Source organism: Anser cygnoides, chromosome Z (assembly GCF_040182565.1).
Source record: "Anser cygnoides isolate HZ-2024a breed goose chromosome Z, Taihu_goose_T2T_genome, whole genome shotgun sequence".
Classification (NCBI taxonomy): domain Eukaryota; kingdom Metazoa; phylum Chordata; class Aves; order Anseriformes; family Anatidae; genus Anser; species Anser cygnoides.
In genome coordinates, this window is record NC_089912.1 from 42,939,260 (window position 1) to 42,964,942 (window position 25,683).

Genomic DNA, 25,683 nt, shown 5'->3' on the forward strand with positions numbered 1-25,683 from the left:
CTCCTATGAAAATCCTGGGCAAGAACTGGCAGATACTGCTGTCCACAGAGGTTTACCCAAGCCTCATATTTCTGGAAAGGCATCCAGGTAGCTCTAGCTTTTAAGATATTATTTAAGATATCTTTTAAGATATTATTGACACTCCGTTGTCCATGGCACACTTGTGATGGAGGTTATAGTCCTCTGTGCAGAAGGCAAAATATGTATTACATGGCATACACCTCCCCTGCCACACTGAGTCCAGCCACTTTGTTTCAATTGCCAATGAAGGTTAGTATAAACAAGGACTTCCATCTGAAGCCTGAGCCCAGCTGTCCTTCACACATCCACCTGGATTCATCCAACAGGATACCTAATTTCTACTACAGTTCAGTGAGGAAGAAAGCTCACTGAGGATGGCAACACAAAGGGCATCTCAGGTGTGTGCATGAGGGCAAAGAACACACAGTGATCAAGGCTGACTTTTTCAGCTGTGACTCTTGCATCTCCGCTTGGCAGTCCTGGTTTCTACCCCATCTGGCCTCCCCATGCAGACTCTGTGCCAAATTTGTTCTCACTCTAAGCACCATGATACTTAGATTTGTAACTGCATTGGCCTTTGCTATTCAAATCAAGATAAGTTGTCATTATAGAGGACCCCTACTTAGGAAGCATCCTTATGTGCAGCCTGTAATCTTCATTTTATCTAGTATGATGATGTGGATACCTGCCCTATGTACAAACCAAAACAGTGTTCCTGACCACTTGCATTCCTTACTACTGAAATATATTTTACAAATGGAGGTAGAAAGACAGGAAGTCTGTTCAAATACACTCTTGCAAAAGTACCCATTGCTAGTGGTAGGACCTTGAGCTAGACAGATCTTTGATCAGCTCCGCTATAGTCATGTCATGTTCTACGAGGGGAATATGGCTCTCAACTAAATAAATGCTTAGATATTTTTTTTTAATCTTGAAGTCAGCTTTTCTGAGTCAGATCTCATCACCTGTATTTTAACTTTTTTTCATCAGTGAAATGTAGTATAGGACTTCTTTGCTCACTTTCAATACCTACAAAGAGCTGTATTAGCTTGTGTGGTAAAAAGCTCTGAGATGCAAAAATAATTTTGATTCATAACACTCGTTAAAATTGCCAAATAACCATTTTAGCTATGGCACAAGAGTCCATCTGAGAGTAGCCTGGCTTCCATTTTTAATGTCTGTTCGGTTCCAGAACTCTCTAGTACATCCAGTCACAGATATTCCATCAGAGAAAACAATCAGTCTTCTCAGCTACCTCACCTGAGTCAGTAATAACAAGTATTCTTGTTTTCTGAGCTAGGAGAATCCAAGTGAAAGCAGGGAAATCATCATACACAAAGCCTTTTCTAGGAAAAGCAGGTAGAGTGCACACTTGAAAAGCATTTTCCTGCATATGTACAGACTGATTGAAAAAGTCTGCAAATTGGTTTTCATAAAACAGGAAGGGAAACAGAGAAATGTCTGATAAATAGGAAACCTACCAGAACACTCACTCAGCTGTGTTCAGTTTGCACCTAAAATACAGAAAGTAGGAGTTCAAGCTGCCTGGGGGCAAAAATCCATTTGCTGAGAGATGTTGCATCTCTTCCCAAAATGTCTGAACTACATCTGTCTCTAGGTTTATAACCTGATTTCACCCAAAGCCATTCTGTGTCCTGTGGGGGGTAGGGATGTCCCTCCATGGGGGCAGATGAAGGGTAACCCATATTGTGCTCTGAGGTCCAGAATAAGTTGGTGTTGCCCAATGGAAGGAAAGTGGCTGAAATCAGGAAGCAAATATACTGCTACTGGGGATTCCAAAATCATAAACTCCCTCTGCCTGTTATCACACCAAAGCACCCACTCCAGAGGAGACACATTTCCCTTTTCTTTTTCTGTGCACAGAGTGGAGCATGCACAGAGCAGCTGGGCACATGGAACCCTCTGCTTGTTCTAGGGACAAGGAATTCAGGAATACATACAAAAACTTGAGGTTTGAACAGAGTGTTATAAAGGCAGGCCAGCTATGAACAGCAAGCTGAGTTAAAGCTCTGGCTCACACCCTGAAAAAAAACAATAGCTGAATTGCCACTAGTGAGATAAGAAATTTTTTTTGTCTTTAATTACTAGTACTCAATTCAGCAAGGCACAGCAATGTACATGAAAAATATAACTGTCACACAGTCTGAGTCCTTGGGTATGAAAGCATGGACACCTTCAAGAGGAGAATGAGCTTACTTTGCTCAAAGCTACACACTGGGGTAGCAACCAAGCGAAACGGAGTGATTTCATTACTCAGAGCAGTGGGCCACAATGCCATGCTTCCAGACCTCTAAAACAGCATGGGTTGTCTCAATTCACTCAACCATGTGTGTTTGCTTTTCAGGTCCACTCTGAAACAATTGCCACCTATGCGCTTTGTGGATTTGCCAACTTTGGCTCTCTGGGACTGGTAATAGGAAGCCTGAGTAAGAATACCTCTCACAAATAATTTATTTAGCAAGCAGAAGGACAGGCTGTGGGTGAAGCTTAGCAACACTGGGGGCTGAGCAGCAGCTTTGCCAAGACTCAGTACCTAGCTGGGCATGGGAGGGCTCCCGAGGGGATGCAAGCGTTGGGGCACAGGTACTGGGAGATGGGCTGAGAGCAAGGGGAGGGGACCAAGCCCTGACCACAGGTCTTCCTGTCCAGATCTCGTGCTGCCAACTGCTGCAGCTATGGCAAATCTTGGGCTTTGGGGTAAGCAAACCATCGCTGTAGCCCACTAGTTTGAAAGATAAAATAAGCTGTTTTCTCTAGAAATGCTACATGTATGAAAAAAAAATAATAATTTAAAATAGACTTTTCGGATCTCTAGGAAAATTAAAAAGTCATTTGGGTTTCTCACCAGACAGACAGAATTGGTGTCAGATCCCTTTACCCTGGGATACCAGGTGGGTTCTGCAGTTCCAGTAGCAGGGCAGTGTGGAAGAGCCACAAGGCCAGACCCCAGTGCCTTGCCTGGGTTTCACTTCTGAAAGCTGCTTTGAGCTGGCACAGACCTGTGAATTGCCAAGGGAAACAGAAATTACCTTTTGGCACACGCCATCTTAATGGAGCAAGCAAACCTTGCCACGAGGCTTTCAAATGCCTCACTAAAATGTCTCATTTTCCATCCTTGTTTCTCATGGTTAGAGCTACAGGTTGGGGCTTTCCTCTCATGAAGGGAGAATTGTCAGGCTCATTTTCTTTATATCTATATGTATTTATGGATTATAAACATTTTATTTTTCTTCCTAGCAAGCCTTGCTCCCTCAAAAAGAAAGGAAATAGCCGGTGGTGCTTTCAGGGCTTTGATTGCTGGAACTGTTGCCTGTTTCATGACAGCCTGTATTGCAGGTACTGTGAAGTTTAGCATGTCATAGTGTGAGTGTCCACACGGTGGCAGTGTATCTGTGTGATAAATGCAGCAGAGAAAATCCTGTTACATAAAACTAGTATTTTTGGTTTGACAAGATTAAAAGCCAGTATTCAAAAAGTTGCTGAAAATTGGAATATATATTCAAAATCATATTATTTCTTCCTTTCTATCTTTTTTGTTAGTCTATGTATAATGCCTGACGTGCAAAGAAGAGATAATTGCAAGTTATAGATGTGACACAGTCCCTCTTACACACTGCTGGCTACAGAAATATTGAAGTAATTACAGAGCAGAAATGAAGTAGAATGAAAGTAGAATGCAAGACAGAAGGAGTAAGGGGGAAGCTGAACAGTTTTTGGCCTTAGTGATAAAAGGATATTTTATGCTGACAGTATTCCCACAGTGCATTTCAGTTAATGAAACCATCTTAAAGTGGAACTCAGCAGCAGATCCTTGATTTCAAAGTCTCACCTTCAAGCTGAATGAAGAAGCACAAGGAAACAGCCGTTTTAGGGAGGAAATGAAAAAGAACATAGTCATTCAGGAGATATGCTCAGATATGATTCAGCAGGCAAAATTTACCCCCAGTATTTAACTTTCCCAGCTTTCTTTTTGGAGCACATGATATGCAGGATTGTATGACAAAAGTGCAAACACTGATATTCCTCCAGTGAAAAATGAACTTGGTACTTTATGTAGCTAAAAAAAAGTGACTGTATGAACCCCAGCTTCCCTATCCCTTTGTATTCACTGCAGCAACAAAAACATACATGTTGTAATGATAATCCTGCACTATTTTCTGAAGGTTATAGATCTAGCAAACTTGAAAGTTTGTTGGTCACACAGCCCTCCATAATAATTTAATGCATTACACTATTCTGTATAACTGAAAAGTCAGGAAGTGTTCCTAAAAGGTGTCATTTCACAACCTTGGCCTTAAGAATAAAATCATGAATAGCCACTGGGAAATCTTTACAAAACAATAAAATCTGCCGTGGAAAGACAATTACATTCCACCCACTCCTGGCATGGCAAATGCTTTCATCTTACCCAGAAGAAGTTAAAAGATCAAAGCAATGTCTACTATCATGTTTAAGATACAAACATATTAAAAATGTGGCCAAGCTTCCCAACACTAAGTACAAGAGGGGCCTGTCATTTTGATGTGTTTGTGTCTCCATCCCTATAATGAATAGTGATATTAAAATTTGTAGGAGAATTTGGAGAACATCTAGCAAAACAGAGATAAGACCTTAACTATATTGATTTAAGACAGAAGATAAGCTCATGTGTTTACTTGCACTACTATAAATGTACCATACTTCCATTTTATTTATCATTTTATTTATTGAAGGAACACTGGCCCAGCAGTGAGAAAGGCATTAGCATACCTTTTTAGAAGCATTAAAAGAGGTAAGAAGTCAAAATTGTCTGAGTGTAGTGGATTACCACAGTTTAACTTCTATAGGTTAAAAAAAAAAAAAAAAAAAAGGTGATAATTCCTTAATCCGATTCTATAAAATGATTCAGATTTTTTTTTTTTTCAAAGCCCACATTTTGAGGGTTTTAATCTTGCACCATTTTACAGAAACATCTCAGAGGGTGATTTCAAATCCACCGGAATGTTTCATCCAACCTTGCCCCAGCAACCGATATCCCAAAACTTATCTTACTCATTGCTCATTAGAAAAATTGTTACTTACTCCACAGGAATGCTGACTGTCCCTGGTGTGGAAGTTCCCTGCCACATTTTATTACCAAATGCCTTCAACGCCACAAGTTTTCCGGCCAACAGCACAGAGGTAGTCAAATGCTGCCAGCAGCTCTTCACCAGGTAATGAGTGTCCTTAGTGCCCCCCACAAGCAGGGCAGGCTGTGCTGCAGGTGGTTGTCAGCCCTGCTCCTGTCCTGTACCACTGCCCCCTGCCAATACCCCCTTCCATTCCCATCTCCCAGACACGAGCCCTGCGGGGCTGAGAAAAAGGGGGCCAGGGGAGTTGAGACCCCTCTGTCCCAGTGCCAAGAGGACGTAATGAGGAACTTTTTACCCTTTTTCAGTCTAATTCTAAAAGCCTTTTTTTAAAAAAAAATCTCTAGTAGGTATTTTCTGTGACCTCACACCTTTTAAAGAAAAGAATATTTTAGTGCTGTTCGAAAAGCTTTCATTTTCTTTGGCATTTGTCTCTGCTACATGGAAAATACAAACAGAACCTACTGAGAACTCAAAATATCTTTCTCCAAATCTGCTAAACCCAGCTAAAGCTAGTAACAATGGTGACTGTTTATGCAGAAAAATTTATACACATTTGAAGTAGGAAAATATTCAAATTATATTTTATAATTGTCTATCCAGATATATGGAGAAGAAATAAGAGTATTAAATAAGGAATATATTCAGACATACTTTACACTGTCTCACAAAGAAGCAAATGTCTTTGTCTTTAGTTTATGGCAAGAACCTTTTAAATTTCAGATAATATGTGGTGTTTTTTTCCACACATAACTGCTTTAGGAAAAAAATACTATATTTGATCTCTTTTCCATTCTACTGAAAATCAAGGAATTAATCCTTCTTTTCACATTTTGTGAGCAAAGACAATGCTCTAAGATTAAACATTTGTCTACAATAAAAAGGTATAATATAAACATAATAGTGAGGTTGCTGCAATCTAACCTGCAAGAATTCTCTAAACAAAATCCCCAGATGGGGCGATTTCACTAGATCTTCCTTCACTTCCCACAGTGGCTACTTTAAATTCCTTATGATGTTAAATACAGTAGGAATCAAAATTACAATTCTAACTGCAGGTGATTTTTTTGCTGTATTATTCTTTTGAAACATATTTCTTCCTTGACATAAAATGTAGCTTTGAATATGGGTATATACAATATTTAAGGTGGCCTTATTTTTGTGGAAACATTTCAGATTTCAAATATTCGTAAAAAGTCAATTAACAAAAATTCTTCATATTGGTATCAATATTACCACCTTGTGTCAGAACATCAGCACATGCCTATCACAGCAAGGAAATGTATATTCTTGCAACTTGATGTTTCAAATGAGTTTAACTTAACTTGTACCACAGTGACACAAACTTTTCTGCAGAGTGAACATCATGCATGATCCTGGATATGTACCTTCATTCAGGTTTCTTCATCCATCATACTTTTTCTCATCACACACATTTTAACGTTGCCAGGGTACAATGAAGATTATAGCTTGCTCTGTTTTCACCAGAATCAATGTCGAGCAAATGCTTTGAAAATACAAAAACCTTGAGTATTGAAATGAAGCCCTCGATCATTTCAGTTATCTAGGAAGATACACCTGAGGCACAAGGACTTCACACAGAAAACCAAATATCAGCCCAGTAAAATCAGAGAACACCTGGTGATGCCACTTGGCTGGCATTCAGAAAGGTGTCTCTAAGTTTCACTTCTCGTGATAGTTTTAACACATTTACAGTTGCTTTGGAAAAAAGGGTATGTTCATATGTATATATACATACATATACCCACAGACAAAAGAGAAAAGGAGTAAATCTGAATTCTGCTTTCCCCTTTCTTCCCAGTGCAAACAATACTCAAGAGAGCTTCCTTGGAGGAAACTACCACCTGAGTTCCTGGGAAGGATGTTGCGAAATACTGAATCAACCTGCTTTTAATTGCACTTGGATTAAACCCTGACTTGGGGTGGGATAAATCATAACTAAGAGCTTTGTTTCTTGGCAGAAAAGTAATTAAAAACTTCCTTTTCCACAACAAGTACAAAAAAAAAAACACGAAACAAAACAAAAAAATTGACCTCTGTTTCCTGTCTCTTGCAAGCCCAATTCCTATGATGTGCATGGAATTACTTCAAATTTAAACTGGCATAAAAGCAAGAGACCTCTTGCTGCAGATCTCTTCTCCTGTTAGAGATCAGAAAGGCGGAGAAAATTTCTGAGCCTGCATCTTCTGCTTTCATTTTCACCTTGAAACAGATGACTCCATGGGATAAAGCTGCTCTAGGCAAGAAGGAAATCAGATTCAGGATTTGACTTCCAATTACAGAAAGTTATGAAGTGGAAATAATGTTTAGAATTGCCATCCTACTAGTATTTCTGCTCTTTTTGATACCTAAGAAATGATTTTACAGCACCAAGATAAATGACTGTTCTCAGAAATCTCTGTATATTTCTTCTGGTAACTATGGCTACACGTGAACTGAGCTGCTAACATGCAGTGAACCTCACCACCTTGGTTACCAAAGTACACAGATCAGGGACGAGCCGCCATGTGCTTCAGACCCCCTCTTTCCGCACCCAGGCAGAGGGGAGAACTAATGCATGCGCTAAGGGCAGGAGGTGTCCACTCTGTACCTGGATTCAGGGTGTTGGTCCCTGTTGAGAGGTAACTCATCAGAATCAAAATGTCCAAATTCCAAGGAAAGTTTCCCCTACCAACTCATCTCAGTCTTTGTTGCTAACAATTCTGAAGGTTGATCCTGTAGCCACCAAGTGGGTACTCACTGCAGTATTCCTACCAGAAACAACAGAGCTGTGCTGCTAACTGAACATGGCTAAAATCTGGTCAGAGTCTGACTGCTCCCTGTGAAAGCAACATTTGGGGATCACGAATACCAGACCATGAATAGAAGGATGTGCTATCAAACAAAGTAAGTCTGTTGAGCAGTGTCTTATTTTTTTGTTATCCAGTTACGTCTTCTGCAACAGGGTAGAGGATACAGGTTTGTTTCCAACTCTCAGTAACATAGGTCCTGCAACAAATTGCATAATGGAACAGCTGTTTTAATAAGATAGGGAAACAAACAAACAAACAGGAATATTGGTAGAGAGTAAATCTTACGTCCCTTCAGATGCTGGGAACCCTGGTTTCATGCAGCACTGGATGGACCCCAGGTGAGTTTTCCCATAGCAGGCTGCATGGTTCCCATCCATGGAGAGGTTCACCTGGGGTCTTTCTGATGCTGTCTGAAAGGAGAGTTCCCACCATCTGAAGGAACGTAAGATTTACTCATTATATTCTTTATTATTATTATTATAGGACATAAGATTTACTTGTTATACCCCTCTTTTCTTTTTTTGTTCTGTCTTTAAACAGCTGAACTATCCTCTTTACTTCTTTCCATGCAGAGCACGGTGTTTTTGTGTAAATATCACAAAAAAAAAAAAAGAGAAAGATAAGCTGTATGTAGGTAATAAAATATGTTTTGAGTTTTCATAATAATGTGTTTTTGAGATCCATCTGTTGAATGAAGTGTTAATTGGTCCCATGTGAAGAATTTCCGTTAAAAAGGAAAGTCTGTTAATTTTCTAATCTCTAATCCTTTCATGAACTTAAAAACTGAAAAGTTTTATGTAGATTGTTTTGCAAAATATTGTGATATGTATTCCTATCCTATAACATTGTTAATGCCATAGGCTTGAAAAAAAACAAGCTAAGAACTAAAGTACAGGAATGTCAGAAAGTCCTGACATACCCTCCAGAGTAAAACTGGTATAGAAGAAGACAAACCAGTCTATTCTGATAAAACAATAACTACTTTCTCACCCTTCCATTAATTATTGCAGAGTCTGTTCTGGGAAAACCAGACTGATAAACTTAGCTATCAATGTAGCTATTTTCAGTGGGCATTTATTTGGATTTATCATTAAAGATGCTTGCTTCCTGTAAAACTTGTTTTATTAATTTAATCATCCAAAAATTATAAATGCCAATATTACTACTACTTCTGAATTTTAATACTGATTTCATATTGTTAGGTGCTTTTCTTTGGCTTCATTAGGAGACTGCATGACAACTTTAGTTTTCAATGCTTTTATAGAAAATTTCCAACCCTGATTATTGCAGATTATGCTCAAATTGATGCAAGCCTGTCGTAAAGACACCACGTGGTTTTGGTCCTTTCAATGAGCATCATTAATATAGCAGGGCATAGCTTTCAAATCACTTTAAAGCTATCTGATCTGAAATACAGAAATATATTCTTTCAGGAGAAATGAATCAGAAATATTAACTCTCACTGTTGGGCAGAATTCCCCCATTTATGAGACATCACTGGCAGTCTCCCTCCTTGCTTCTCCCCAGCATGCTCTATTTCATATTAGCCTTTTGAAATAGCTGCTCTTCCTATTCTTGGAACTGTAAGCTGTTTAAAAGGCGTTCTCTCAGGAGTAAAGGTGACCATGCATGAAATTCTAAAAAAGCCTCTCATGGCTTGGGGCAGCAGCCTTCCTACTACAGGAGAGATGTGGTGTGTTTCTGTTCTTTTTAATGACTCCTCTGTAGTAGGATTACATGGAAGGTAATTTCAGCAGAGGATATGTGACATTGCTCTACCTACATCTGGTCAAACAGATTGCCTACTTGTTTTGCTGATGGCTTAGTCAGAAGATGATACAGATGTCATGTTGCATCCTAAATGTAGCAAAGGAAGCAGAGAGAGCAGAGCAGGACTCGTAAGTACCACCGTGCTTTCAGGTGGCTATTTTCCCTCCTTCCTTGTGATGGTGTTTGGAATTCAGCCTCTGTCGGCACAAAAAGAGAGCTATACATTTCACTGGTCCTGGGTTAACCTGGCACCTTGGACCCTGGGCTATCAGTGCCCAGGAATATATTTCCAACAACAAAATTTGCTAGCACTGTATGCTTGTATAGATACAAAGACCTGCATGAAATTTCAGGAAATATTAGATTAAGCAATGGACAAGCAATGTAGTGGCATCCCTGTTTCCAAGGTCTTGAAAAAAAAAAAAAAAAAGGAGAGCTTAACCTGCTTTGCGGTTACTGACATGGCAGTATACAATTCCCTGTAGCTAATGCAGATGACAAGCCGAAGAAGCACAGGTGATGTGACTCAATCTGTCTCTCTCAGAAGCTCCCCACTGGATGTCACTGTGTATCCAAAAGCCTTTGTACAGAACTTTGTACTGAAGCATTCACAGGGTGTTAGCTAGTCACTAAAAATTACAGGTAATAATTCCAGGAAATGTTTTATGCAGTTCAGTGTGCAGTAATTCTGGGAACACCATGTAGCCATGAAAACGCTCAGAGCATATACAATCAAAGAAAGCTTGTTTATCAAAAGACAAATCTTCTCTGGCCTCAAACTAGGAAAGTATTGAAATATGTAAATGGAGCAAGGCCAGTGTGGAACAGGAGTATTTCTATTTTCTTTGGTTGAAAGGCTGTTGGAAAAAACAAGAACACTTTTAGAAACAAAAGCTTTCTCAAACTCTAACGTCACAACAGCACTTACAACCTACATTTGTTTGTGAACATGTGAATAATTGTGTCAAAGAGGCAAATCACAGGGCAGCAAATAATGGAGACTAGCAAGTGTTCTCCAGAGGAGGTCCAGCATTATCACCACCTCTTTCTGAGAAAAGGTAGGAGTAGAGAGAGAGAAATTTCCTAAAGAGGCAGAATATTAATTCTAGTTCTTTTTTTCAACAGAATGAGTGCACCCTCAGCAAGTTTGTGGATGACACCACTGATAGTCTAGCTAGATAGTCCAGAGTATCTAGCTGACAGCCTAGAGGAAGTACAGACTGGGTGACGGATGGATTGAGGGCAGCCCTGTAGAGAAGGATTTGGAAGTGCTAGTGGTTGAGAAACTCTGCTTCAGCTGACAGTGAATGAATGCAGCCCAGAAAGCCAACTGTATCCTGGGCTGCATCAAAATAAGTGTAGCTAGCAGGCTGAGGGAGGTGATTCTCCTCATCTCTTCCACTCTCATGAGACCAGCTGTGGAGTGCTGCGTTCAGTTCTGGGGCCCCAGCATAAGAAAGACATGGACCTGCTGGAATGAGTTCAGAGTAGGTCCAGGAAGGTGATCAGAGGGCTGGAGCACCTCTCCTATGAAGACAGGCTGAGGGAGTTGGGGTTGTTCAGCCTGGAGAAGAGAAGGCTCCGGGAGACCTTACAGCGGCCTTCCAGTACCTAAAGGGAACCTACAGAAAAGCTGGGGAGGGACTCTTCATCAGGATGTGTATTGACAGGGTACGAGCTCATGGTTTTAATATAAAAGAGGGTAGATTCAGATTAGATGTGACCTATGAGGGTGATGAAGCATGGGAACAGGCTGCCCAGAGAGGTTCTGGATGCCCCATCCCTGGAGGTGTTCAAGGCCAGGCTGGATGAGGCTTTGGGCAACCTGGTCTGGTGGGAGGTGTCCCTGCCCATGGTAGGGGGGTTTGAACTGGGTAATCTTTAAGGTCCCTTCTAACCCAAACCACTCTGTGATTCTATGAAACAGGATTTCCTATACAGATCAGACTGCTTCCCACTAAGCAGAGCCATAAATCCATGGTTTCCACATTTTGGGAATGGATCGCCTGCAAATCTGGCATAGACACAGGTAACTTTAAAGCCACATAAGCAAGATGCACTGTTTACCATGCGCGTGTAGCCAGTGGCAACTCTGAACCTTAGCCCCAACAGCAATGCTAGAAGACAAACCTGTGTCCAAGGCAAGAGGAGCTCCCTACCCTGGCATGGGCAGCACAGAGCCCTACCTGGCAGCTGGTGGCACAGGTGGGTGTGCTCAGGGGAAGCTGGACTGAGGCCCCAGCCTCACAGAGGGTTTGGGAGCACTGTTAATCCATGTAGCACTGCTCCTGCTTTGCAAGCAGATGCATGGAATAAATAAGCCTGCTAGCATTCTCAGCTGTTACCTGATATCAAACATAAAAACAAATGGCAGAGTACAAACCTTTAACATTTGAGATGCTGAATCAAATTCTTCTCTCATTTATATCAGTCTAAGCTTGAGGGATCTTCACTGAAATTTGCTATACATTTATACCAATGTAAACAAGGCAGTAATTTGTTTCCTGGGATTTGGTTCTGATTTCAACCTAGTTTCAAAGTTGTATCCATTCACAGGCTGATGGAAGTACTTCAATTATGACAGCATTGTGATAGTGATCAGTGCATCTGTACCCATGCTTCTGTTTGCTTCATGGAGCTCTGATTCTGAAACCTGAGAATATTCAGGAAAACAAACTGGGGAAAACCTTCTTACTCTTTAGTTCAAAACTACTTCATGATCGACTTACAGAAAAAAAAAATCAAAACATTTTCTCGTTGCTATGGCATAGAGATTCACTATAGCAACCAGTGTACTAGCTCAAAAGGCATTGATCAGAACGGATGGGTTGCCATAGTGAAAACAGATATTTTCTTTTTGTTATATTCATTTCTGCCTTTGGTTTCAGGTGGCTAGAAATGTCAGGGAGGGTTGAGAACCCTTCACGAGATTGCTGTATGTTCCCTGGTGGCAAGTGAGGGCTGGAGTTCAGGACCAGGCTGGTCCAGGTGAAATGAGAAAATCTTGTGCATTTACTTGCATAAACTTGCATGTTGCCAGGATTAACTCTATTTAAGAAATATTATACCTGTGTCCTGTCTGTTTTCTAAATCCTAGGGAAATGTTCCTACCTCAGCAGCGTAACAACACCTGGAGTCTCCCTGATAGGGAGAGCAGACCTATGCTTAGGGGAATAAATGTGGATTTGTGTCCAGCTGCCAGTTCTGCCACAAGCACCATGTGTCCTTGGAAAAGTTTCTCAACTCTGTAATGTCTCTGTTCCTGATCTGCAAAATGAAACAGCAGCCTCGGGCTGTTCTTAGCAAACACTACAGGAAAAATGGTCAGATAGCAGAAATGGGAGAGCAGAACCTTTGCAGCTGTGGGACAACACACCCAGGATCTCTCTACAGTGTTTCTGTGCTGGAAACTATACACTACTTGGCTGGTTTCTGTTAGAGGTTCTTACGTATGGATCGAAACAACTACAACTCTACCAATCTGATGCTTTTCCTAAACAGAACAGCTTTGGTTAAAGTAAATGAGGAATACTGTGGATAAGTCCACACTAATGTCATTTTCCCCTTCTAAAGAAACACTAAAGGTCATATAGCAGGGACACAAACGAATTGGTGCCCATACCAACTGACTGTTCTTACATCACACTGTCCCAGCTAACATCCCTAGCGGCTTTATTACATCTATAATCCCCTTTATTCTAAGTATCCGTAAGTGCTGGCCTGAATTTTCCTAAAAAACTCCCACTGGACAATAATTCATTCTAATTGGCTATTTTACACTAATTATTACACATGAAAAAAACTCAAATGCCTCTTTTTATCTTGAGTGATTTATATGTTTCATGTACTTCCCCATGAAGGAAGAAGAATTTGTCAATGCAGTTAAACACTATTCTTGTGAACAACTCAAGCTGAGGTCAAATGAGGTACTCTGTACTATATATGTACCTCATGTAACTCACTGCATATCTGGCTTAACCTGAAATCACCTAGGAAAACTTGCAGAACTGCCTGAGAGCAAAACCAGCACTATCAGCTCTCTCCTTGTGCTAACTTAGCTACCAAGATAAAACCACGTCAGAGCCCAGACTGAGATTTCAGGTCAGACTGCTTACATGCTCATCCAGCTATTTTTATTCCCAAGCCTCTTGCTTCTCTCCTTTCATTCTTTCTTCTCTGACTTCTCCATGGCTTTACAATAACGCCTTTCACATAGTGCTTTGTGCACCTGCTGGTTTAACTCTTGGTCACCTTTCTTTTTATTTCCAACAACACCACAGAGGACACTTGAATTTTTCACTTCTCAGATCACTAGGTGGCAGAAAGCAATCAGTGAAAGCCCTTCACAAAAACAAAACAAAACAAAACAAAAACCACCCACCATGTGAGGGTACAAATATCTAGCATTTTCATTTGGACATATAGGGTGCAATTGTTGTTTCTTGCTCAAAATGGCAGAATAAATATTTTAATTAGCTGCACTCCATTTTGGGGTAATATAAAAATACGGCGCATTTTGGCTGAGGTAGTTTGTTTTTAGGGGGCCACTGTGGGCACCTTGAATAGCTCTCTGAAAATTATCTTTTCCTAAAATGCTCCTTGCTGATCCCCTCAAATCTCTCGTTACCTTTGTAGTTGTGGTGGAAGGTGTTAATGACTGTTGACAGTAACCTTAATGAAAGTAGCAGAATGAATTACAGAATAAGTGAAGAAATAGGTGCTGCAAAAACTTGCAAGTGATGATGTTGTGGGGATGTTAGATGTGCACCCTGCTCCAATATCCCCATGCTACTTAGCTGCAGATAATATGGAGGCTAAAGGCTTCTGACTGTCTACACATCTCATGCATAACCCAGAATAGTAGCACCAATAACTCTACCACCAGCACTGCTCCTCCACCACCAGCCTAGCTCTCAGCATGTCATCTGCCTTGGGGCTTGCTAAACTGCTCTCACAAGAAGGCTTTTCACACGCTCCACGAGGTGGACATTTCCTTAGATGCAGTGTAGGGGCCAGGGGGAGCAGAAGGAGTCAGCTCACTGCCGTGAGGTGGGTTAAGGAAAAAGGCATGAAACATGGTATGCTCCGTGATTAGCGGCCCTAGAAAATCGTGCCCTTGGAAGGGAGAGAGAAATGATGTACTGTGGAGAAAGCAATGACAAGATGTGTTCTTATGAGTTGTAACTCAAGTGAATGGCTGCTTCTGGAGTGCCATTGGTTGCAATGCCTGGCACACTCTTATTTACAGGGAAGAGGGAAGCACAAAGAGCCTTCCTTGCCTTCCAGAGATACTAGAACCACTACTCAAGAGCTTAAAACTCACTGCTAAATATGGCGAAGTAATCCACTTTGTGGAAGAGTAGCCTGCTCGCAGTGAGCTGCAAGAGCTTGTACAGCATTTAAGAGTCTCCTTAAAAGAAACTGGATGGGTATAGTCTTCTCAAAAGCCACATCAGGAGGGTCTCTCCATTACTTTCACTCCAGTTGAGAAATGTTTCATCAAATAATACGAGACAGCAAAGCACGTGCTACTTACTTTGGGCTGTTCTCATCTCTCAGAGCTGTGACAGTGTTAACAGGAACACTGAGGAAAGGCAAGGGAATGTGATCACACAGCCTTCAGAAACCTCAACGGAACCCTCCACAGAACACTCCTGAAAAAAATGAAAGGCTCAAAGCCAAAAACAGCATGCTGTTGAGACAAGCCAAGTTTTTTGGCTTTCTTACATCAGCTTATCTTCATTTACAGGCATTCTGTAAAATCTATAATGTATGTTTATCACCATTAACTGAAGTTCGGGGGGGGGCAGGGCGAAGTTCTTACCAGTGATGCCCTGCTTCAAAAAGGCTCTCTTTTCAGGAACATTTCTCATAAAAGCATTTCCACTTGGGCACGAAAGGCAGTATATTCTCCACAGGTACTTTCAGGTGGTTCCAAAAGGTGCTTTCACATCCTTCACACTTTAGCTTGCCTGTTTCCACTGAAAAAGTTGCTAAATAAGGCTGTGAAGTAAAGACAAAAAGGAAAAGAGGATAGTGTTGGTGTAAGTCACTATAGCATTTTCTATATATTCCTTTCTTTCCAGGGATACACAAGACAAAATAGTGATACTTTTCCCTTCTGTGAAGCTTGCAGCCTAAATTTCCTTCAAAATATTAGCACCAAATGGAAGTGCTTTCTTCTCCCCGTCTGAGCCTTTCTGAACTAGAAAAATACAATTCTTTAACTAATCACCGCTGTTCTGTCTACAGAAATGTTCATTCCTTGGCAGTTCTGGGAGGGTTCAGTACAACACTAAAACAGTGCAGAACTTGTTACTGCATTAGAAGTCACCCTCATCCACTTCTTACTCTAAACAGTCCCTAAAATAGCAACAGGAAGGTGCTTTCAGTTACTTCTAGATTTATTTATTTTCTAAGACGATGTCTTTGGTCTCTACAAACATTTTCAATAATCCTACACCAGAAAAATCCTACAACACTGATATCAGGAAAAAGAAATGGCTTCTGCTCTTTGTATATGTTTACTTATGTGTGGTTAGTTATGTGGCAAAAATATTTTCCAGAGTATTTGACTCCACTAAAGCTGTATGAGGCAATGGCAGAGAGTGAACTGGATTTCTTTTGTGTCTTGCACCTGTTCGTGTATAGCTGTTCTAGCTATTTCTGTGCAAATCCAGTCTGGTAATTACTCATTAGCCATCAAAGAGAGAACCATCTTGACTCCTAGGACTTACGTGACTTTTCACTGTGCACTTTGCACAATGATGAAAAAATTCTTATCTAACAGGCCTGAATCTACCGAAGAAAGTTCCAGTTGTATCAGACCTGTAGTACTGCCCAAGGGCAGAATGAATTGGCAATCCTTTCCCTTGTTTATTTTTCAGAGGGGACATTGAGGACACCATTTTTCAAATGACAAAAAGGCTTCCTTTTGCTGATTTCCTTTACCAATATAGACATTGCAGGGAGACAAGGATGAATCCTGAGGTCTTGGTAAAACTGACCCAGGAAATATTTTGGTCATATTGGGAACTATTACTGATCTTTCTCCAAAAACGATCTCATTTAAGATTCTTGGAAAAGCCTCTTGTATTTATATGCCCCAGCACAAACCACTTCTAGCCTTCTTTTTCCTGCATGACAAAATGAGTCTATGTTGATCATGAATGCCTTGTTTGACAGCACTGACTGCAGTGAAACATATTCGAAAACACAGTAGGTATAATTCTGAGTGTATTACTTTCATAGGGACCATGAACTGGCAGTAATCTCCATTTTATTCTGCATTGTACAAACAAATATACTAAGCACCTAGGGAGAGCTTTTGATTCAATTTTTATGGAATAATAAGAAAAAAACACATGTAGGGATAAAGGCAACAACAGAGACAGGTGCACAGAACAGTAATCATAGTGGTGCTATCTTGGATAAATTAAAGGCAGTAAAAATTAAGGAGCCATTAATGATATAATACAGAGCACAGTCCAAATAAAACCTAGCTTATTTTCCTAAGAAAGAGTATGAATGTATTGCACTTTTATTCTACTTGTGTGGTGTAGTCCTCAATGCATATAAAACAATACAATGCAATGGAATAATCCCTTCCTTTTGCTGCTCAGCCCCATGTTTATTGTACCACAGCTAAGTCTGTGTCAGCCAGCTCCACCACTGGACTCCAATGAGAGCTGAAGTTTCCATTTGCTGTCACAGATGGGCCTGTGGGGCTTTGTTTCTGCTGCAGGCATCCAGCTGCCTCTCAGTGGGTTGGTACTTGAGTTTTATATAGACATATTTTCTGAAGAGACTCTTCTATCACTCCAGCATCAGTCAGAATGTTTTGGGGGAGATTTTTGTTTAGTGTTAGCATTAGCCTGTTCATCACAAGCCTAAATGGACCAAGGTTGAAACTGTGTGTGACTGGCTCTGCTCCACTAGCTCCAGTGGGGCTAAAAAGGGGCAGCAAGGACAAATTTCTCACAAAAAAGCATTTGTAACGGGTTACGAAACAGCAGCTTTGTTAGTTCATTTGCATTGTGTTGCTTAGCCTATAAATAGGCAGTTTGATAATGATCAAGAGTGAAAGAATATATCAGTTCTGTAATGTAATCTTCACACTCTGCTCTACCTGGGTTCTAAGGAACAGCCTGTGAGGTCTCTGTTTCTGCTAGGTGTGTGGTGGGTCTGTGCTGGATCTCCATCATAAACCAACCTAGGTGGTGCCACCAGCACTCCTCTGATCTCAGTGGCAGAAGGGCTGGAGCTGCCACTGATGGAGCACTCCTGCACACAGAACAGAGCCAGTTACACCCAAGTGAAATGGAGAGCAGTCTTACAGCTGCAGTTGTGACTTCTTCTGCAAGCAAAGTCAGCAAAACATCAAACACCAGACTACAAAAGCAGTTGTATGGGCTACAAATGAATATTTTCAGCAACCTCTTTGTTGCAGAATTATCCTCACATGCAGCCACCTTTCCTTTATTGCAAGTGAAAAAAATTGCTTTCCTGCTTAAACGTAACTTGGGGATGGTTGCTCACCTTGTTGGAGTACACAAGGTAAGTCTTGTCCTATAGCTGTGCCTTACAATGACAGTATAAGTTTCCATATTATATGTCATTGCGCATCCTATGGAACAGGTTCAGGCTATGAAACTGTTCTGGATGGCCCAGCAGGCTGGAGATAAAAACAAAACAGGTAAACAAATAAACTCCAATTGCTCTCTGTTAAAAAGAGTCAGGAACATCAGAAATGGCACTAATGGAAATATTACTGGGCTATTACCTTGTGCTACCTCCCTGTCTAATCAGAAATACAAAACAACCTTATCTGACTATTATTTAATAAAAAATGAGCTATGAGAACCAGCCTGTGACTTTTAGCTCGTGTAATTATCACCTCTGTTTTGCTCATTCCTCTCATACAAACTCTAAGATCTTTTAGGGGCAAAGTTTATTATTTTTCATTTTAGCCACTTTGGCTACTGTGTATTGTTGAGTAGATAAGATATTCCTTGGAAACTCCGAAGAAGGAAAGAAACATCAACAAAGGCAGTCTTTGTTTCCATTCCTGTACCCATTTCTACCAGGCGCAGTGAGTGCTGCCTCACGGGATTTTTATGAGGTGCTTGTGCTGCCCCTTGGTTCCACCCACACAAGGAGAGGTTCCAGCAACAAAAGAGGTGACCAAACCTAGAGCTGCCCTGCTGCTATGAACAAGTCAGGTAAGCAGTTTGGGGCTGTTTTGGGGACAGCTTTTCAAGCATGTAATGCTTACAGAGAGCCTCCACATGTTCCGTATCAAGCTGTTTGCATCCCGACACCTGTACCTAAAATGTCCAGAGAGGTCAGCATCCAGCGTCTTAAACACTGTAAGAATTTCTTTTCTGATGTTGAAATTGGAACTGAGCCCCCTCAAAACTGACTGTGTACCAGCTACTGGTAAGCTCTTCAGAGCAGACTCTGCAAAGTACATGCGCTTCTGAGCCATAGTGGGCTCTGAAGTCAGTCAGGTGTTTTGTTTGTTAGTTTGTTTGTTTGTTTGTTTTAAAATTGTGTACCTTCCTCTCTAGTATTCATCTGCTTACATTATCTTAACAGTTGTTTCAAATTATCTGTTCAGTGGAATCCTATGGCAAATGCTAACAGCTTAAAAAAAAAAAAAAAGGTGAAATCTCCAGATTGCTGGATCCTAACCACTAGCACCCCAAAAGTATGGTTTTTTGAGGCTGTTCCCAAACTTTTACTAAAGATCTGAAAAATCTACCCCTCATGCTGTTTGTGTTGTGACAATGAAGAAATACATAAGGCATTGGTGACATACTGACATGTGTCGTGACATATGCTGTGAAAGCATACATGCCACAGTACTCCCCTAAGGAGTGAGAAGGTGAAGGGGCATGCAGGACCCGCACCTCTCTGGGCATGAAGGATGCCACCTGTTACTTGACAGAGTTTGAGGCAGATGTTTGTGGCAGATGCTCACTTGATTCCGAGCCACCTTTTTGAGCTTTTCCAACCTCTTTTCCGCCCTTCCCCTCTCTTCTGATTCTCTTGTGAAGCAGCTTGCCAAGCCGCCGCCTTTGGCACAGGTTGGTGAACAAAGGCTGGCCTGTGAACTGCAGACTGCCAAAGCCCAAACAGGGCTTTCAGTACCGTGTTCTCCAGGTGTACACAAAACGATCTGCCATTTCTCACCAACACAGAGGTAAAAGATGAAAATGTTTAAGAAAACCTGGAAGGTGGAGCTAAAATATGAAACACAAAACAGCTGAAGTTTAAAAACTTAAAAGTGCTGCCTGCAGAATTTCCATGCCAGTACTATTTTCTGAAACAGGAACATGCTTTGTTCTTTTCTGTTTTGGCTAAGACTTTTTAATGCTGCAACTGTGATTTTTCCTGTTCTGTGTTTGGACTCCCTAGTGCTAAGAAATATACATATGTCACACATTTGACATTCAAGAGGTTGATTAATGACTCATTTTGTCTGGGGTAGAGTTAATTTTCTTCATTGCAACCTCTATAGTGTTGTGTTCTGGATTTGTGATAAAAACAGTGGCAGTAACACACCCATGTTTTTAGCTGCTGCAGAGCAGTGCTTGCACTGCAGCATGGTCTTTTCTGCTCCTTGTGCTGTCCTGCCAGTGAGGAGCCTGGGGGTGCACAAGATGTTGGGAGGGGACACACCAGCACAGCTGACCCAAACAGACCATAGGGAATGCTTGTACCATATGGCGTCATGCTCAGCAATAAAAGCTGGCAGAAAAAAAAAAAAAGAGAAGGGAGGACATCTGGAGTTACAGTATTTCTCTTCTCAAGCAACAGTTATGCATTACGAGTAGTGCTTTCCTGGAAATGGCTGAGCATCTGCCTGCCAATGGAAAGTAGTGAATGAATTCCTTATTTTTGCTTTGCTCATTCCCACAGATTTTGCTTTACCTATTAAACTGTCTTAATCTTGGCCCATGAGTTTTCTCACTTTTACCCTTCTGAGTCTCTCCCCCATCCCAGTGCAGGGGACTGAGCAAGTGTCTGTGCGGTGCTAGCTGCCTTCTGGGGTCAAACTACAAAAGTCTTTTACGACACTCAGTGTGAGGCACAAGGGGTTCAAGATAATGATAACTTGACTGGAGTGTGCTAGACCAAATTTTATAGCTGTTACAGCTCTGTAGCTACTAATTGGCAAGGTTCCTATGTCTGCCATTGGTCTTGCTTGCCTTGCTTTATATTAGAGTCTAGTTCTGGTTAGCAGCTGCTTTTTGCTTTTGCTGTTTGCTGATCTGCTTATCATCTTATTTTGCTGTGCCTAGGAACATTTTGATAGCAGTGCTGGCCATGTACTTGGGCTGGTAGACAGACAAGGCATTGCTGCTGTTCCTGTGCTGCTGTACTGGACAGGCTGGGTCTCCATAGTGAACACAAGTCAGAGATGTGGATGAGTCCACATGGGAGCATGGATACCCCAAAATGTCTGTGGCCATGAATAAGCCCACTCCAGAGCAGGTACACCCTTGAAGGGACAGTGTTCATGGATAATTACAGGCAGAAGCAGGTACACCTCTACGCATCTGTGGATTTGGACAGGCCCACAAGGCAGCAGGTATACCTCTGAAGGAACTGTGGCATGGGGATGGGCCATAGCAGAGCAGGTGCAACCCAAAGGGACTGTGGACAAGCAGGAGGGGCAAGAGGAGGAGTTCCTTGAAATGTTAAACCCTATAGCCTGGTCCAGATGGACCAGGGGTGGAGACTGTAATGGATATGCCTTTAAACTGTCTGAATTGTACGTTATAGGAAGTACTGTAGCAGGAACCACGTAATCCAATAAAGGATGAACCTTACAAGAAGCAGTGCAAATGCGGCAATGACCTGACCTAAGCTGGCTTTGTCACCCAGTAACTCCATGCAACACACTGGCTCTCCTGTCCTGAGGGACCACTGTAACAGACAGAAACCAGACATGGACTAAAAGAGCACAGTGGGCATTTTATTGTTATTTTATAGGCATTTAACAAGGGTGGCCACCATTGAGGGAATGATAGCTGTGTACATATCAAAGGATGAGAAGGGGCCGGGGTAGTTAATAAGGATATATTAGATAGCGTGGGACCTGAGCATGACAAAATTGCTGTGGCATAACTGGGGGAGATTGTACTAGTTTGGGCTGATAGAGAGCTAATTTTCTTCATTAAAAAAAAAAAAAAGAAAAAAAGAAAAAAAAAAGCTATGGTTTTATGTTTGGGATTTGTGATGAAAACAGTGTTGATAATACCCTGATGTTTTTGCTGTCGCAGAGCAGTGCTTGCACAGAGTCAAGCTCTCCTCTGTTTTTCACGCTGTTCCACCAGCGAGGAGGCTGGGGGTGCACACAAGTCTGGAAGGGGACACAGCCAGGGCAGCTGATCCAAATGGACCAACGGCACATCCCATACCATGTGATGCCATGCTCAGCAATAAAAGCTGAGAGGAAGAAGGAGGGCGGTGGTGGGCATTCAAGGTTACATTTTTTTTCCCAAGTAACAGCTATATATGACGAGCAGTGCTTTCCTGCAAATAGCTAAACATCTACCTTCCAATGGGAGGTAGTGAATTAATTCCTTATTTCACTTTAATTTGTGTGCAAACTTTTGCTTTACATTGTCTTTTTCTTAACACATGAGTTTTATCACTTTTTACCTCTCCAGTTCTCTCTGCCATCCCATTTGGGACAGGGAGCAAGTGGCTCTGTGGGTCTCTGATGCCTCCTAGAGTTAAACCACAACAGTGACAACTGGCAATTTCAATTTATTGAAATAAAATTATGGCAACAGGAACAAAAGTTTGCATTTTAAAAATTAGCATTCAGACAATTTTTAATGGCATATACATCCAGAAAATGTGTAATAGTTCACATCAATGTTGAAAATTTGTTCCATCTCTCATTGTGAATCTATCGTGCTTGTATATATTTAATTTTGTTGTCTGATGTTTTCCCCAGTTCTAGTGTTCCGTAGTTTCCAAAAATATTACTACATGAAATACAGAGAGAGAAACTACTGGGAATGTTCTTCAAAGGTAGAATTAATCTTTCCTCTTTTAACACTACTACTTCACAGAATTTTCTTTTGGTCTACCACAGCAACGCACAGCTAGGCTTTATGTGCTGTTATGAGGAATGCTCCAGAAATGCTTGAGACTGGTTTGTATCTGTATGCCAGCATCAATGTCAGAGTGATCTCACTTTGTGCTTCCTGGTATTTCATTGTTAGTTTTCCAAGCTCAGACTTTCCAGTCATCAGAGAATTGAAAAATGCAACATCTGAGAGAAAATGATAGAATATTAAGTGCACTCATTTTTCATCAAGTAGGTTTCCCGCAGTAATCATTCGTGAACCCAGAGAGCTATTATTGAAAACACTCATCACTAGAAAACCCTCAGCTTCAACAACAGCTAAATAGTCTTTCCAACTTGTCTAGACTCATAGAGGCTTGCTTGGCCTGTTGCTACCCTGGCTGATTTAATACTCATTTCCATACTCATCACTCTCTGAAAAGAAGGCAAAACTCATTTCCTTGAGAAACTCCTGCCACTTTCTGAAACTTCCTTCTTTTTTTTACCCATCTCCACCTGTTCCCCTTCCACAGTGAACTTCAAGCTGTTGTTCCACTCGTGTCCTCCTGACTCAGCTATGTACAGTTTGAATCCCTACTTTTTCTGAGCCCTGATTAACTGCCTTCTATTTTCTAGTCCCTTCTCACAAGTCCAGCGCACAGTTCAGCCTTTCAGACAACTAAGTACTCATTAGCCCTTCCTCGGCTAACATCCTTAACAGCCAGGTAGCCACACTTGTCTCTTGGTAGTGGTCCTTCCTCAGCTCACTAATGAATTTCCTCCTCCTCCTGTTTTCCTAGTGCCAACTTCTGAGTGCTGTTAAGTACGGAGTACTTGTTTACTTGTTTAGCTCCCCTGTAAAGATATGATTAAAAATCTATGCAACTAATACCTATCAACAATGGGGTGGCTGGGGGAGACGGGGAGCAGAGGGGGAAGGGGGGTGTCACCATGATGAACATTAGCAAGTTTTCCAGTCCACTGCCCCATCAAAGGGTCACAGAAATTTAGGGTTTGTTTCAAATGCAAGCAGAGTATGAAGGTGAAGTCCCACCAGTTCTTGTGATGTTTTGGATTAGACTCATAGTACCTGAGGTGCAATGCATCATTGTAAGATAATGAAGTAATAGATTTGTATACTTAGAATATTGATCAATTTATCTGTCGTTTATAATTTGTAATAACTTACATTTTTATTCTTTCTCCCTGGAGAATCTCAAAGAATTATATCAAGCTCTGAAAAACTAAGCTTTTCCTTTTTAATCTCCGTTAGTTTTATTAAATTGCAACTTTTCAGCAGCTGATTGTGTTTTATTAAAAGAGAAAAATCTTTTCTGGGAGCTATAGCAATGCAAAAGCATATTGAGGATTTGATGATGTGGTAAGCAGAAGGGTGACTCTCAAGTGCCTTGCCACACCGAAATCTTGAGAGGCTGTCGGCATATAGCTAGCCTCACTGGTAGTGCAGTTCATGGGTTGGTGGCTTTTGTCATGTTTTAAGAAGACATGCTTGTCCCTCTTCCCTCTGGTGTGAGCTGTACATATGTTCTCTACAGGCCAGTTCAGTCTTGCTACTATAGTTTGTTTTTGCTCTTTCTGCTTTTACTTTCAATTCTGTTTGACAAGGAAGCTAAGGGACCTTTTTATGCAAAGATCATAAAAATGCAATATGAGATATGCATGGGGGTTTCGACTGTAGAAAAAGGATATTAACTGAATGTTAAACACTTGGTAAAAAGAAATATAAGAATATTGATACAAATAATTTTCTTCAAGCATCAGAGCTCACAAATTCAGGAGACATAGTTTCTATTTCATGCTATCTGCTGGTGGTACAGGTTGATCTTGCTGCATTTGGCCTGATTCCGTAGGTATTTGTAAGGCTTTCTTCATAATCACCTAGATCATACTTTTTCAGTGTTCGTATAAGATGCATATTCTTAGGCACAAATATTCTGCAACCACTGAGTTAAGTTGCCACCTACCAGGCAGTCTCAAATATTTAGAAAGGTACAAGTATTATTAAAAAGAAAAACAGCTATAGGTAATATTAAAAGAAAAAAGTGTATTAAAGGTGTGTGAAACGTGGGTATTTGTCACTTGTAATTTTGCTTCTCTTGTAATACACTGATAACTAGAGGGGGAAAAAAGTAAAAAGAAAATGGAAACAAATGGATAACTACCATGAAGATTTATACCTCACCAAGGGAGAATAACATGGGATAGTGTGACGAGAAGAGAAAACTGTGAGCTGAAGCACAAAGAAGTAAAGTTAGAGCCAGAGGACAGGAAAAGAAATAAAAGCAGAAGAGAGAAGTTAGGGGTCAAGAAAGAGATAATAGTGAGAGAGAGGAATGGAAGGGGATAAAAGAATTAGGGAAAAGACAATGAGCAGGAAGAAGAAACAGAAAAGAAAACAAAGTGGTCAGAGCGACAGGAGGGTTGAAGAAAGAGTATGAGAATGAAATTGATAGAACTCATCTGATGGTGAAGTGAAAATGAAAATCATATAAGAAACTATCAGGATATTAAATAATTCAAAACCCAAGGAAAATAAAGTACAAGCTCCAATTACACAAATGGATTTTTTTTTCCCCTCTGCATTAATCTCTTGTTGTGTTTATACTTCCCTGTGAGAGAAAAAAAAAAAAAGGCAGACAGAGGTCCAGATTAAAAAAATCTTGGGATAATCTTGGTCTGCACAAAGTGCAAAGAAAATCTTCAGTCGCTTGCTATGGACCATCCATAGATCTCATTCTCAGTCCAAGGCCAGAAGGAGCTGATTGTCTCAGGGTATAAGGAACATCTTTGCAAACAGGTAACAGAGAAATATAGTGAAAGGATTTGGTCTGAGTGTCCTTCC

General features: G+C 40.9%; 1 protein-coding gene across 2 annotated transcripts in view; it reads left to right on the forward strand.

The window, feature by feature from the left end:
* The window catches only part of SLC28A3 (solute carrier family 28 member 3), a 45,905-nt gene extending 37,276 nt beyond the window's left edge, over positions 1–8,629 (forward strand). For both annotated transcript variants that reach the window (XM_013195789.3, XM_048080561.2), the window contains 4 exons: positions 2,387–2,468; positions 3,280–3,378; positions 5,111–5,234; positions 6,973–8,629. In XM_013195789.3, coding sequence (XP_013051243.3) covers positions 2,387–2,468; positions 3,280–3,378; positions 5,111–5,234; positions 6,973–7,087 — 420 coding nt within the window. In that variant the 3' untranslated portion in view covers positions 7,088–8,629. The remainder of the gene's footprint in view (positions 1–2,386; positions 2,469–3,279; positions 3,379–5,110; positions 5,235–6,972) is intronic.
* The last annotated feature ends 17,054 nt before the right edge of the window (positions 8,630–25,683 follow it).